At 37.3% G+C, this 15,988-nt stretch overlaps 1 protein-coding gene across 1 annotated transcript in view; it reads left to right on the top strand.

The window, feature by feature from the left end:
• LOC121728765 (protein O-mannosyl-transferase TMTC1-like) overlaps positions 1-7,648 on the top strand; it is a 142,830-nt gene extending 135,182 nt beyond the window's left edge. Inside the window, exons 8-15 of the mRNA XM_042117017.1 lie at positions 438-559; positions 888-1,052; positions 2,253-2,366; positions 3,879-4,016; positions 4,500-4,699; positions 5,455-5,614; positions 6,304-6,427; positions 7,251-7,648. Of these exons, the coding sequence (XP_041972951.1) occupies positions 438-559; positions 888-1,052; positions 2,253-2,366; positions 3,879-4,016; positions 4,500-4,699; positions 5,455-5,614; positions 6,304-6,427; positions 7,251-7,526 (1,299 nt within the window). The 3' untranslated portion in view covers positions 7,527-7,648. The remainder of the gene's footprint in view (positions 1-437; positions 560-887; positions 1,053-2,252; positions 2,367-3,878; positions 4,017-4,499; positions 4,700-5,454; positions 5,615-6,303; positions 6,428-7,250) is intronic.
• The last annotated feature ends 8,340 nt before the right edge of the window (positions 7,649-15,988 follow it).

Raw genomic sequence — 15,988 nt, 5'->3', positions numbered from 1 at the left:
TTATTCGAAGTTTTTTGAATTAAATATTTATTTTTTTTGGATGAACAAATTTAAAGGCAAAACAGGGCTTCATATAGGAATTTCACGAAAATCACCAATGCCATCAGAGAAATTAATTCAAATAGAATCAATCATCAATATAGGTCTGGCAGTTGCCAGACCTATATTGTAATAATTTATGCTAAGTTAAAGTTATCCGTGATCTGACAGCCAGACAGGGATCTTGACGTAAGCAGACTAAATAGATCCGCCATTCGACTATGAATCCATTTCTCTGATAGTACTTAGTCTCAGTTACTTCTCTGATGCCCGCACTCGACTCAATCTCAACCCTCGAAAGTTATGTCTTTAACAAAACGTCATGATTTTCGAGGATAGAGGTTGACTCGAGTGGAATAAATCTCAAGGAAACGACTAACACGGGTGTAACACTCTAGATGCAGCGTCATACTCCCGTTACCATTGGTCTGCTGTTCCTGGTGGTCCCGTTCGTACCAGCCAGCAACCTCCTCGTCACTGTTGGCTTCGTCATCGCCGAGAGAGTGCTTTATATACCCAGGTACAGCCTGCTTCTTCTACCTTTTAACTTTTTGCCCGGCAGAAGGAGGGTTATATCCAACATGGAGACTAACAGCTACATATAAGTGGCTGTTAGTCCGTGCAAAAGTGTATATTTCTTCTTGTAACATCAATGCACATAAAGATGATAGATCCTTCAAAAAGCGAGTGCACTCTACAGCCTTAAATTTGAAAAGAGTGCGAAGAGATCAAAACAGGCTCCTAGTGTAATATTTCATATCTCAATCCTTTCTCAATATTATAATATGCCTGCTTATAATATCTATCTGGCCAGGATTAGGCTCCTAATGGTGTCCACTCGTCAACAGTGTAGGCAGCGTCATCATCACAGCATACGGTGTCCAGCTGATGTGGTACTCCAAGCCTGGCTCCAAGGCGCTGCTGGTGGTGGGGCTAGCGGTGCTGGCGGCGAGCGGCGTGGCGAGGACTTACAGGCGGAACGCCGAGTGGCGGGATAGAGCTACACTATTAAGGTAAGTTTTTAGGGTTCCGTACCCAAAGGGTAAAAATGGGACCCCATTACTGACACTTTGATGTCTGTCCGTCTGTCCGTCTTACTTTAGGGTGAAAGGCGGTCATTCTCAATAACTTTTGTTCTACGACTTTTGAAAATTCATCAAAAAAATATTGACGCTCCATAGAAACTTTGTTGGTCACGTGACTTTTTTACTATGGAAAAACAAATTCTTTTTTTGCGAATTGACAAAAGTCGTAAAACAAAAGTTGTTCAGAATGATCGGGCCCTGAGTCACCTCCTTTCGGATTAGTATACCTTATTTGAAACATCCTGTATGAAAAAAAAACATGAAAAAACCCTGTTTTTTAAGATTGTTACTAACTCAGAGTGGCGCAATTCAAGTGGGCCTAAAAGTTATCACAATGAAACAAGACACGACGCGACGATGCATAAAAGCGTCACGAAATTAAAATGTCAAGTCGGGTTACGGCATTTGACGTTTCATCCCGTGGTGACTGGTGACCCATGAGAATCCTAATTATACTTGTCGCATCAAAGAAAACAAAATTACTCACGATTTAGGGAAAACTTAGCAATAAGATAGCAATCTCCAATCCTCAACGTCATTCTATTGGCAACATAGATTTTAAAAGTAGCAGGAATGCCAAAAAAGGGTTAAGATTCTTAAAATATTAATAAAAATGATCGCACATAATATTTTATCAGCACGCACACGCGAAACGCGCCGCAATTTAGAATTCGTTGTATGAAAATATGATGTGAAACACACTTTGCACATTCGTCCGCACCGTACGCGCTGCATTTCGTCGCGCTAACAATTTTATAAGGGCCGCGCTACACCGGAATTGCAGCGGCGAGGCGAGCACTTTCTCTGTCATATGATTTTAAACTTTATCTTCATAATTGTAATACATAGTAACGCTTGAGAAGTTTACGGCCGCTCGTGGCCGCTCGTGGTCACTGGCAGCGCAGTAATAAAGATAAAGTTTAAAATCACATGACACTAAAAGTGCTCGCCTCGCCGCTTCCATTCCGGTGTGGCGCGGCCCTTATGTGTGATCCCACTCAGCTTAAGGTATAAGTTATAACTACCAGATTTATTTAGTATTATACCCAAAATCACTCAATACAAACACGTGAAATATTCCCGTTCCGCGAACTTAGAGCTAAATCACCCAAATGTGTTTTGTTTCAGGGCGGATTTAGTGACTTTGCCGCAGAACGCCAAACTGCACTACAACTACGGAAACTTCCTGCGCGAAACGGAGCAGCAAGACAACGCTATCAAACATTACAAAGAAGCTTTAAGGTGAGCACGCGTCCAGTTATATACCTTATACCACTAGCAATAAAGCCTAGAACCGGATACCGGGACAGGTGCATAATGGCCCCAATTCGGATATTTCAGATATAGTTTATGGGCCATTGTTTGAAATTCAAAAGGATATAATGTTTATTAATCTGATAAACGGTGATATTCAGCGCTTTATTTAGACCTTCTTTGTTAAGTTATAACAAAGAAGGTCTAAATAAAGTTTTTGGGTAAATCCCTTCAAAAAGCGTTATTTTGTTCTAGATACTTATTATTTGAAAAAAATCGTCCAAGTGCGAGTTGGACTCGCGCAAGAAGGGTTCCGTACCATTATAGAGAAAAATAGGCCAAAAGTTGTGTTTTGTGTAGGAGCCCCCCTTAAATTGTAAATATAATTAAATTTTATTATTAATTACTAAAGTACACATATAATTAAGGATTCTGTGAAAATTTCAACTGCCCGCCTGTTGTCATTATTGGTATCGAGCAAAAAAGGCCAACAAAATCATGTTTGTTGTATGGGAGCCCCCTTTAAGAGGATACACCAGGGGCGAGAGAAATTGAAAATAGGTATTTGAAAATGTATTGCTGTCTCACCAATCTCAAGTCTCCCACCGCAGAGCGCGATAGAGACAACACGACAAAAGTTCTAATAAAAGAACAGAAAATCTTCGATTTGTTGACCGCTGATTCCTTCTCCAAAACTTAACCGATTTAAGTACTTTTTTCATTAAAAATTAAAGAAAGGCTTGAGCTGTGTTCCTATGTTTTACTTTTTTTGTATATTTTAGCCAGTTTTGTTTTCTAGGTGTTTGAACACAGAGGAAAATCTTGCCATTTTTTGGGTTTTTGGACGTTCTTATCTTTTTTAATAATAAAATTATGAAAAAAAGAAAACATAGGGACATGCTAATAGTGGCCATAGATATTCAGGTAAAAATCATAACTCTACCGGCATTATTCAGGGAGGAAACAGGGGACAGCGTTTGTATAAAAAAACGGTGGTGTGGAATCCTCTTAATATTATTTTATTTTGTTTTCAGTGTTTGTTGTTATAGCGGCAACAGATATACACAATCTGTTAAAATTTCAAAACTCTAGCTATAACGGTTCTTGAAATACAGCCTGGAGACAGACAGACGGACATACAGCCTGGAGACAGACAGACGGACAGACAACGAAGTCTTAGTACCTAATAGGGTCCCGTTTTTACCCTTTGGGTATGGAACCCCAAAAAAAGAACCATTGGATTAATTACTATTATCTCATTTGTCCATAGTTTTGCACTCGCAGTTCGTCAAGGGACTTAAAGCAAAGTAATATTGGCAAAATACACTCAATTATTTATAGGCAGACAAAATTGATCTCGACTGACATTGATTTAACTCCGACCAAAAAAATCCCATCCCATCTCTCATAATACTACGATACGGTTACGGAAGCTATTGTAACCAAGACCACGATTTTCGGTAACCAAGACCTTCGTAACCAGGGCAATTTTGCAACCAGGTTGTGGCCGGGTTACGCGAGCGCGCACAACAACCTGGGCACGCTGGTGAGCGAGAGCGCCGAGCACCACTTCCTGCAGGCGATCCGGCACAACCGTCACCACGTCAACGCGCACTACAACCTCGCTAAGTTGTACAGGTTGGTTGTGGTTGCCAGGTTTTTGAGCATAATATCGACTTTGTGAATACTACAGTACTGTAAAGAAACTGCAAAACAAATACCTATGGCTTACCTCTCAATATTCTTTTACTAACCCTTACTAACTCGGTTTCCCTGTCACGCGATCATCGATTGTGCGCGGATCTGGCCCTCATGCAAGTTGACCGCATCCTATCATTTCACAGATGCTTTTCCTGTCATGCACTCAACGCGCGTGACCAGAAGCATGTTATCACCCGCATTCGGACAGGAAAGGCGCCCTAATTTTGCGATTAAAAAAGGTTTTCGGAAAAAAGATCGGCTTCATAATATTAAGTAGACCCAAAATTATATTCAAAACATTAACTAAATACAGTGAACTCCCAGTAACCCCTTACAATTTGACATGTACAGTTAAATGTACCTGGTGTAAACCACTTGGCAGCTCTTAAAGTTTATATTCCATAAAGTGTTCCTTTCCAGAAAAAGCGGTCGGAGCTCTCAAGCGGTAAAGATGTTAGAGCGATGTATCTTCTTACAACCGCGATTCGTTCAGGCTCACGTGGAACTACTGAGTCTGAAGCCTGAGCCAGAGAAGAGGAAGATACTAACGAGACTGATAGAACTGGAACCAGAAAACTGGGAGCATTATATTCTGTACGGGAACTGGTTGAAAAGTAAAGGTGAGATTTAAAGATCTAAAAAATATCCATACTTCGATGCATAATTATAAATGCGAAAGTGCGTCTGTCTATGTGTCTGTCTGTTACCTCTTCACGTCCAACCCACTTAACTGAAATAAGTATTTATCCCGGAAAAATATACGGTTCCAGCGTGATAACTAATTTTGACGCAACAGAGTTGCGGGCGTCATCTAGTATAAATATGAATAACCATACAATTATATAAATTAGGACCTGTTTCACCACTTCCTGATAAGTGCCGAATAGGCTATCCACCACTTAACTTGACAGATGAAGTATGGAGAATCTGTCAAAAAAGTTGTGGATAGCCTATTCGTTACTCTATCAGGAAGTGGTGAAACAGGCCCTAAGCCCTAAGTCTTTACCCCTCAGATCATATTAAAGAGTTTTCGTGGTTACTGCTGATGATCTTGATAACATAGGAGTTTTTAGGACTAACTATAATATTAATTCATGTGAAATTCTAAATCACTGTCTATTCGATATCTTTCCAATGTATAAGACAAAGATAGAAACATGGCTTGTTGAATTTTACTTTAGGTAGAAATTCATTAGTATCTTACTGTTGTTACAGTGAAAATAAAAATAGTAGCGTCAAAACAAATACGAATGCTCTACAACAAAAAGGTTAAATTTCATTCAGACTGCTTATACCGAAGACATCAATTATATTTTTTCACTGCCTGATCAAAACATCGTAAAAATGATTATAAAACGGTTTGTTTTCTCAACAGGCCTGCCCGGTCCGGCAGCGAAATTTTTTATCGAAGCAACTAGACTCAATTTTAACAGTCCTATCGACTCAATTCGAGGGGATCTGATTTCTCTTAGATCGACCGCTTTGATGTACAGGAGCGTGGGACAGAAATCAAGAATTTTACAGCTTTTAACGAGGTTGGTTCTTTTAATGTATATTCATTGTAAAGTCTGATATTTCCTTTGGGTATCAAATTTAATATTAAATTTATTATATTTTTTTAGTATAAAACTGCTACACTATATTTTACGTCACTTTAATAAAGCTTCGGCCAAACCTACGCGACCAAAGCGCCTGCGAAGCGGGAGCGTCTGCAACGCGGGACGTTCGCGTCGGCAGAGCGGGAATAATCTACGGTTTCGCATCGCAGTCGCGCAGATGTGCACACCAGTTTCGCATTGCAGTCTGCTCCCGTCCCGCTTCCCGCTCGCGTCCCGTGTTACTGACGCGTGGGTTTGGCCGAAGCCTAAGAGCGCCTTCCTAGGGCCCACTTCTTAACCTTAAATTCCTTAAATTTCTTTTTACAACAGTTTAGATATTCAACAGCGTCGTTGATAAGATAGTGTTTTGGCGTGAGCCAATCCTCTCAAAAACTACTTTCAAAAAACACCAAAAAACGGTCAATCATTCTTATGCGTTCAATGCGGGATAAATGGCGCTATGTAGCCGTAGGATTTGTCGTGTCAAACAGCTGTTATATTTCACGAAATAGCTTCCACATGTGATGATATAGCTGTCATATGTCTGTCTGACACGACATTTGACACGAAATACCCTACCGTCCCTCTGGTGGCAAATTATATATCGAAAACCCTCCATCCATCAGATGGCATACTTGGCGTCGCGGCTACCCGAGCGCGGCGGCAGCACACATGTACCTTCGGGATTGGCGGCTCAGGATGGAACTGGAGGGCCGGGCACTGATATACTCCAAGGCGGTTAACCCAGCTGTGAGTATGTTTGATCTTCTATTTGGTCCATATGGAGACCAAATCCCTGCGGAGGTCCTGGGTTATAAGGATGCATTGTGGTCTCATGGGTTAGAGTCAATTCCCAATGTAACATCACAAGGCATAGTAATGCATTTTTGAATGAGCCATTTAAAGCTGATCGCACATTCAATTTGTCAGCACCGTACGCGCCGTATGCGTCGAACGCACCGCATGGCACACGAAATGGGGCGCATAATATGGTGCTGACGAATGTGCGAGGTTTCACATTATTTTATACAACGAATTCTAAAATGCGGCGCGTTCGGGGCGTGCATGCTGATAAATGTGCGATCATTTTAAATTTGCAACCGTACTGCGGACGTCAATTCAGACTGTTAAAAACATCGGCATTATAATAACTTGTCGGTTTATACAATATTGCTTTTATTAATCGGCGTTTTGTTCCGGTGTGACCTGACCCCTGACTACTCGTTCTTCGTTTTTCCATAAATTTAAACGTTAAAGCTTCAAACTAAAAGTTTGTTTTTCTCGCCGGTAAAAACTTACGTATTGAAGAACTACGCTGATGTAGAGTTGTTTTAGTTTTACGCCCCTACTAGTCAAAGATTTATATTGTGTATACGGACGTTAATAAAAAATCATACACAAACTTTTCTCATGTAGACTTCAATGGTTTGTAGAAAAGTGGCTTGATAGACAAGGAAAAACATTGTACAAATAACGTATGTAAACACAGTACAGATCTTCTTTCTAGCAAGGGGAAAAAATATTATTTTTTCATATAACACTTTTTAAGATGATATTTTTTTCTTTTGTACAGAAAGCGACAACCTGCGTCGACCACACTCAGCTGGAAGCGTCTTCAAACAAAACAACTCCAAGTAAGATCACCAAAACTAAAGAAAACACATTAGAACAAAGAAAGATCTGTAAAGAGTGCAAAAAACGTAACCTATCCGTGTCCACGCTAATCAAGACCACACATAACAAATCTGAAATCGGACTCAAAAAGTGTGCGAACAAGAAAAGTGTGAAAAATGACGTCATTCCCAACATAGGGGTTCTGACGGAACGGATCCTTGTCAAAACATCCTGAAAGTCAGGACATAGCTAGACTGTCTGAAAATGTGAATCTAGTTTTAAGGTTATGACAATATCGCAAGTTAAGGATTTCGAGTGGAGGAATTTTAAATTGATTCATTACTGCGGGGCTAAAATGGTCGCTTTGAAGAATCATGATATGAATCAGAATAATATGATTCATTTTTCTAAAATCGCAAAATGCAACTCTGCAATTCATTTCTGTATTTTTGTACTGACTTGACACTTGTCAGTTTGACAGTTTTGACAATTCATTTGCTGAATTGATTGAGAGGAATTCCTCAAGTTTGTAATGGTTCAACTTCACCACCACCACCGATGTGTGGGTAGTAACGTACAGCGAGGCTAAAATGGTCACATTTAGCAATTGCTATAATATATATATATATATATATATATATATATATATATATATATATATATATATATATATATATATATGCGCGCGACTATATATATATTTTATGCATCGGTACTATTTTGCATATCAGCTATCTACCGCATATAATATTGTAATGTATAATAATCCAAATTTTTATTTTATTGATAAAATCTTATTAAAAATTATGCGATAGCAATTGTCGACATAGTTATGCAATTTCCGTCCATTGTTGAATATTTAATTTCAATATACGGAAAATATGCTTTACAGATACAAAATATTGTGATATCTGTTTTGGCTTTATCTGATTTTAATATTGTTATACTAAATACAATAATACAATGATTTTATAACCTACTAGAATATGTAAATTATATTTTTGAAATGCACTATATTGGTTTTAGTTAGTGCTGAGAAAGGTAGCTAAGTTCAGTTAAATATTTTAAATTCTAATTCCAGGATACGTCTTATTAATACAGATTTGTATCAATTTTTTTTTATATAATATACGATTCGCTCTTACTGTCGTACTCAGAGTGGAACATTAATTACTTAAATGTACGGTAACTAATTTAAATTTTTCACATTTAAGCATCATACTGCATACATCATCTGTGAAACTCTTCAATAAATTGAAGGTTACTTATAATTAAGAATCTCTGAATGCGGCAGTTATGGCCAGGCCACAACACTGCGTTGCGGCGTCGTATCGCAAAAACAACATGGCACAGAAATGCGATGTGATGTCGCAACGCAAAAATTTCATATATTACCTATAGCAATCTTTACATCACAAATTTTCACGATGCGTTCTGCGGCGTCGTAGATTTATACGATGCGACGCCGCAACGCAGTGTTATGGCCTGGCCCTTAGACAAGCAACATAATATTTTGTCATTTAAGATTTCTCCACTCGTTATAATTAGATAGGCAACTAATTCTAAACATTTTTGTAGACGAACAAAATGAATGCTATATTTTTATCCGGCATCGTACTTTGCCGAAAGTTTTGTACCAGTAATTACTATAACGGGGGTTGCTGTAGTTTCTCAACATTATTTTTAGCTCTTATTTTGTAGCTCTTAAGTTTATTGTAAATAGCTTTTTAAATTGAAAAACTACAGTAAGTCTCTCTTACTCATAATAATATGACAGCGAAGACTTTGTAAAACCATCACTTTTTATTTAGTTGGTGATCTACACAATATTTTTGTCTCTAGTAAATATTTTTTCACTGTTCCAGTAAAGAAATAGGGTAGATTTAAAAGTTTTCACGCAATAAATTAAAAAACAATCGGCCAAAGAGTGCTAATACGACTTTGGTGCTAAGGTACTGGTCAACGAAAATAATTAAACAAACACCAAAAAATAGTGACGATATTATTATGCTTTTACTATTCATAGTCCTAACTGAAAATAATATATTCCCAAAGGATAGAAAATATTATTTATACTCGAGTAGGGAACTCGGTTTTCATACACCTATTATAATTTTACCTTGTAAACAACAACCTCAACAATTTCTCCGTAAAGAGCGTAGTTAATATTTTTAGTTTACACACAGTTTCTTGAGTAAAACAAAGTTTTCATTGTGTACACGAAACCGCTTGGCAGCCATTTTTGTATGCACGTTCATTTGTTACCGTTATACAGTGTAATGAGTAATCAGAGAGTGTAAATATATGTAACATAGAGTAAGCACGAGCTGCTTTGAATGTACTGAAAATAAACAATTGCAAGTAATGTTGGTTTTACTTATCGATCCTCTGCAATACCATTTACTATAATATCATTAATGCGAAATTGTGTCTCCCTGTTTGTTATCTCTTCACGCCCAAACCGCTGAACTGAATCTGCTGGAGATACTTTGGGTCCCGTGAAAGGACACAGGATACTTTTTATCCCGGAAAATGTACCGTTTCCGCTTGATAAATGAATTTTGGCAGAACGGATTTGCAGGTGTCATCTAGAAATTCATATTAAATAATATTTTAGGGACTCTAGCAACTGATGTGTGCATTTCGTGGAAGTTTCGTACTTTCATTTAAGGTCAATTCAGACGGCAACGCGCCGAGGAGAGGCGAGGCGCGGTGCGGCATAAATTTGTATGGATTTGACAGATTTCAATCGCGTGAGACGTCTTGCGAATCTGTCAAATCCATATAAATTTTGTTGTGTATCTACCAGAATCAACTCTTAGTTGTCAAACTTGGGTCTGTCATACAATTTTCGTTGCCCTATCTACGCATATAAATAAGAGGAGACATAATATTTTGAGCAAGTCATATATTCGTTATGTCATTATGTATGTGAGATATGCCTGCAGGCATATTCGAAGTGGCAACGCGTTGCTACCGTAAACTTCCAATCTAGTTACGTTAGTAACATAGAATATCATTGATTTTGAGCGTCAAACGTAAGAAAGTTCGTTCTATATCGATGCTGATCATTGATATTGCCAGAGATTTTAATAATTTCCACCCATCAAAACACAAGGCAAGAATCTTACTGTCAAATCATTTAGATCCAAAGAAATTAACAAGCTTTACAAAATTCAGTGGCTTTTACATAGCTAGGATAGATTATTAGTGGGATACAATTTTATCACAAGACGAATAATCTTTTGCCAAGGATACTCGGTGATTATACTTTATTTAAAACTAGAAGACGAACGCAACTCTGTTCCGCCAAAATTTGCTTATTGCGCGGGAACCGTACATTTTTCCAGGATGAAAAGTATCCTATGTCCTTTCCAGGGAGTCAAAGTATCTTCATACCAAATTTCAGCAAAATCAGTTCAGCGGCTTGGGCGTGAAGAGGTGACAAACAGACAGACAGACATACTTTCGTATGGATGGATAGCAGCGCTGCAGGGGATGTTGTTAACATTGTATGTTTTTATGATAAATGTTTGCCCCGACATATTCATTAATTTGCCCATACAAAACTTTAAAAAAAACTGGCCGAGTGCGTGTCGGGCCACGCGCAATATAGGGTTCCGTAATGCCTACCGCTAGTATTTGATATTTTTTTAATGGTAAATGAATGTACATTTATAACGTGTTTTGTACTACTAACATCATCATCTCAGTTATGTTAAAAGGAGTTAAAAAAATGCATTCGGAGAAGTATAAAGTTCTCCGAATGCATTTTTTTAGTTGATCGACTATTACTCAATAACTTATGAAGTCTTCTTAGCCGTGATAGTTTTCCTTTAAAATTCAGCATATTTCCTACTCCCGTGATTTTTTCCACATTTCAAGAAGCAACCGTTTAGCTGGTAGAAGATAGTGCAATGGCAATGTGCAACATTAAAGTCCAATGTGGGGGACCACATTGGACTTTAATGATTTTTTCCACTTTACAACTTCATATTTCAAAAATGGATCCCTAAATCGGAAAATGACCTGAGAATACTCGTAAAATTAAAAAAAAACCCACACGGTGGGGTAGACGCGAAAAAAAATTCATCCTCACTTGATTTGTAGGGGAGGTACCCTAAATTTTTTTTTAAAGATCTTATATACCTACCATTTTGTCGGCATCATTAATACGTGCATTCATGCCGTATATAGGCCCTATAGTCTCTGAGCAAAACCACGGACAGACAGACGGATGGACAGACCAGTAACTATAATGTATCCTTGTTGACTACGGAACCCTAAAAAGAAACTCTTTCAGCGCTGCTATTTTCACAGTGAACTCTATATGGGGGAGAAATACACATACTAAAATATTACGATTAATAATTTCATGACAATTATATTGCACAAAGTCACTAGGCGCAATGATGATGATTTATTCAAAATACAGATAACATTTCATAGTTTATGCTCTTTGTGTTCAAATACGACATATTATAATAAATTAAACGCCGTTTTCCGGGAATAGCTACGAAAATAAAGTCGAAACTGGCAGCTCGTCGCATCGGGGTATTATAAAATGCACCGAGGAATTTTATTTTAGCACAAATCGCAACACAGAACTGCACTCATTCAATATTTAAGACTTTATTGGGAGTCTCCGATAGAATTGTCAGCGTTTTCGCGAGTAAAAATTATACATGTCCATTGTCCAATGTCCATACTAGAGTTGATTGGTATAATGTGCTCGAAATATGGCGAAAATGTTGCATTTTTAACACAACCGACTGTTATAAATAAATTAAATTAGTCATCTTTGAATACGAATGACTTATATTTTTCTAAGAATAGTTTTATCTAAATAGATAAAATAGACTAATACCTCGTATATAGTAATAAAATAGTAATATTTTTGTTATATTTTGGCGAAATAAAATATTCTATTTAATAAGCTGATATTTTTAGGGTTCCGTAATCAACAAGGAACCATTATAATTACGGTCTGTTCGTCCGTCTATCTGGCCGCGGTTTTGCTCAGAGACTATAGGACTTACAAAGCTGTAATTTGTCATGAATGCACATATTTATGATGTCGACAAAATGGTACATGAAATCTTTAAAAAAATGGTAAGTTTTTTCTTTTAAACCTTCCCTACACATCAAGCGGGGATGATTTTTTTTTTTCACGTCCATCCCATCGTGTGGGGTGTCGTTGGATAGGTTTTTAAAAATATTATGAGTATTCAAAGACCATTTTCCGATAAAGGGATTCGTTTGTGAAATATTAAGTTTTAAAGTGGAAAAAATCGTTAGAAGCCAGGCCCCCCCCCCCCCCCCTTCTACCAGCTAAACGGTGGCTTCTGAAAATGTGAAAAAATTGGCGGGAGTAGGTAATATGCTGAATTTAAAAGGAACTTTATCACTGCTAAGAAGACTTCATAAATTATTGAGTAATAACTAATAGTCGATCAACTAAAAAAAATGTATTCGGCGATGTATAAAGGAACTTCACAAATTCCTTTGATTATTTTTCCGACCCAAATATCGACCAATAGAATTGCACCATTCGACGTCACGTGGTACAACCTCATGGTATTATACTGATAATTTTTTGAAAATTTTCTCTGGTAGTTGCTATATATAAAAAGCAAATTCTAATTATATTGGCCGACATTTGGGACGGAAAAATAATCCCCCGAATACCACACGAGCTCTTGTGGTATTATAAGTGAAAGTCACTGAGATGATGTTGTTCGTAGTGTTAAGCACGTTATAAATGTACTTACTATCAGAAAAGTTGATTCCTAGGCAGATGGGGGACCTACGTAGTTTGGTCGCGTTGTGTCAAACCCAGCCGATAGATCACAATTAACATTGAATTGACACGATCAGACCAAATTACGTTAGTCTGTCAACTGCCTAGGAATCAACTTCCTCGATGGTACATTGATTGACCATACAAAAATTTAAAAAAACTAGCGATGTTACGGAACCTTATATTGCGCGTGGCCCGACACGCACTTGGCCGGTTTTATTGTACTTTAAGTACCTACTACATGAATTAATGGTAAGGCATAATTAACAAAAAATTAAAACCGACTTCCAAGGTAAAAACAATAATAACATCCTTATAATATGAACTTAAAAGTATTAAATAATTTTTCCTATCTAATAGTGCCTTTTTCCGAATTCGGCTAAACCTCAACTATTTCAGTACTCAATCTTCATCATTTTGAAGTCGGTACCAGATAGCTGAATCTTTAGTTCTCTGACAGAATATTTGAAACTTTAGGAACTGGCACCGACTTCAAAATTATGAAGATTGAGAACTGAAATAGTTGAGGTTTAGCCGAATTCGGAAAAAGGAATTATTTTAAGAATATAAATTAAATAATTTTGAAATTCATTGACTTGTTTTTTCTCAATAAATTTTTAAAGTTTCGCTCTGACGTCATCATCGGCGGCCAATAATTGACCTCTGCAGTATGTTTTTTCCTTTCAATCTTATTTATAATGGCTGGTTCGTCAAATGCAAGTTCTCATTATGTGAAAGCTGATACGAGAAGCTTACCAAAAGTTTGAAACGTAATGTTGGTCGAGTTTATTGCTAATTTAACGCCATTGAAGGTCAAACAAAGGTTAAACATATTTGTTCAAAAATATAAGTAAATAATGGGTATTTTTTCGTTTATATACAGAAAAACGATCACTGACCTTATTCCTCGAAATGTTTTTGTAATGAGTAAAATTAAAAAAAAAATGGACAATCCCCATTATGTACACCCGCTGTAAGTGATTGTTTTAACTTAGTTTTCTAACTTTATTTGCTTTAGTGTTTTGTTTTTTGCTTTTACTAACTTTATTATAACATAGACAATAGACATGCGTCAAAAAATTTGATAAGTTTAAACTTTAAACTGAAACCAGTAACCCAAATATCGTGCAGACACTACATTCCTGCGCAAAACTCAAAATTAAAATATGCGAACTATTCGGGAATGAATATTTGTTATAGAATTTCGTTGAAAGTATGTTTCATGAATTGTATCCAGAATATCTGGAAAATTCTAGAGTGAATGCGAACGAGCACTATAATAATGCTATTATACTTTATGTTAAATACAACTTCCCGATCGTAACTCGTAAGTGTGTACCTTTGTACCTTTTCGTTAATTAAAGAACCAGCCGTCCCGATAAACGTTGTTTTGCCATACAATGGTATTCACTGTTTTCCTGCTTTTTTTCTTGAAGTTTTTTCTGATTTTTTTTTCTCTATAGAAACACGGAGCCCGAGAGCTTTCCGTCGAATGCAAAACCGTGGAAATCGGTTCGTGCGTTCTGAAGTTATAGCGTCAGGAAGGAAAACCCGACTTATTTTTATATATTAGATGAGAGGATAGGAAATATTATGCAAAAATCAGAAGTAGAGACCGCTACTAGCACTTACAGTAAATAGTCCGAATATTGACAGAAAAGTTGTCAAACGTCAAACAAAATTTTATGTTTACTGTACAAAACATTTTTTAATATTTAAAAATAAGGGCTCAAACGAGCAAAACCTGATGGAACTCAACTAACGTCGCCCATGGACACTTGCAGCATCAAAAGAGCTGCAGGTGCGTTGCCGGTCTTTTAAGAAGGAATGCGCTCTCTTCTCAAAGATTTGCAGGTCGTATTGGTCCGGAAATATTGCTGATGACAGTTCGTTCCAGAATTTTTCAGTGCGTGGCAAAAAGTTACTCTAAAACGCACGGTGGAAGACTGCCACTCTTCAAGGTGATGAGGATGCTATATTTTTCGCATGAAACGATGGCGAAAAGTTGCAGAAGGTATGATTCCGAACAAAATAGAACTTTATTTACAAAAGAAGATGCATAAAATTGTTGCTTCTTGACGTGGTGAATTTCTGTACCTTTAAATAACTCATTTGAAAAAGGAATCAAAACACCTTCTGACTTTGCAATGACTATGCACTCGGACCCTTGTCTATCTACCAGTTTTGGCATCAATCTAGGATGCATGTACTGCCGTGTGTGGATCAACGGATTATCTTCTCATGCTAAGGCTAGATCATATCGGGATTACAACATCACAGCTACGTGACTTGTCTACGTCTACGTCGTCTATGATTACAATTCTCGATTAACAGCTTGCAAGGTAAAAGCAGGTGATGGTTCAGATTGTAATCTGTATAGTCTGCTGTTCACTGATAAACATAACTAGACAAGTGTTCCGCAAGAGGTGTGTCGCGGCACACTATTGTACCGTGGCCTAAAATGGTCGCTTTGTAGAATCATAATCGTAATATGATTCATTTTCTTAAAACTGTAAAATGGTCACTCTGCTTGCAATTCATATCTACAGATCGACAAGGCTTTATATGAACGTGGCGAAAAAAGGAACTAACGCTGCCATCATACAATAACGTCATTTTTTACAGTTCTCCTTTACGTGCAGCGCCTCCGCTCACATTCATAAAAAGCCTTGTCGATCTGTAGTAATTCGTACTAATTTGACATTTGTCAGTTTGACAGTTTTGACAATTGGTTTGCTGAATTGACTTTGAGGAATTGCTAAATGCAATCATTTCACCCCCGTAGTAGTAATGGTGTGCCACAAAAAATGACATTAATTTACCTACATAATAGTCCTAGTTATAAGAACCTAAAAAGGCAATATCTCAGGACGATCGAAGAAAGGAATAAGAATTGG

Source organism: Aricia agestis, chromosome 7, assembly GCF_905147365.1.
Source record: "Aricia agestis chromosome 7, ilAriAges1.1, whole genome shotgun sequence".
Lineage (NCBI taxonomy): Eukaryota > Metazoa > Arthropoda > Insecta > Lepidoptera > Lycaenidae > Aricia > Aricia agestis.
This window is presented reverse-complemented; position numbering and strand designations above follow the sequence as displayed.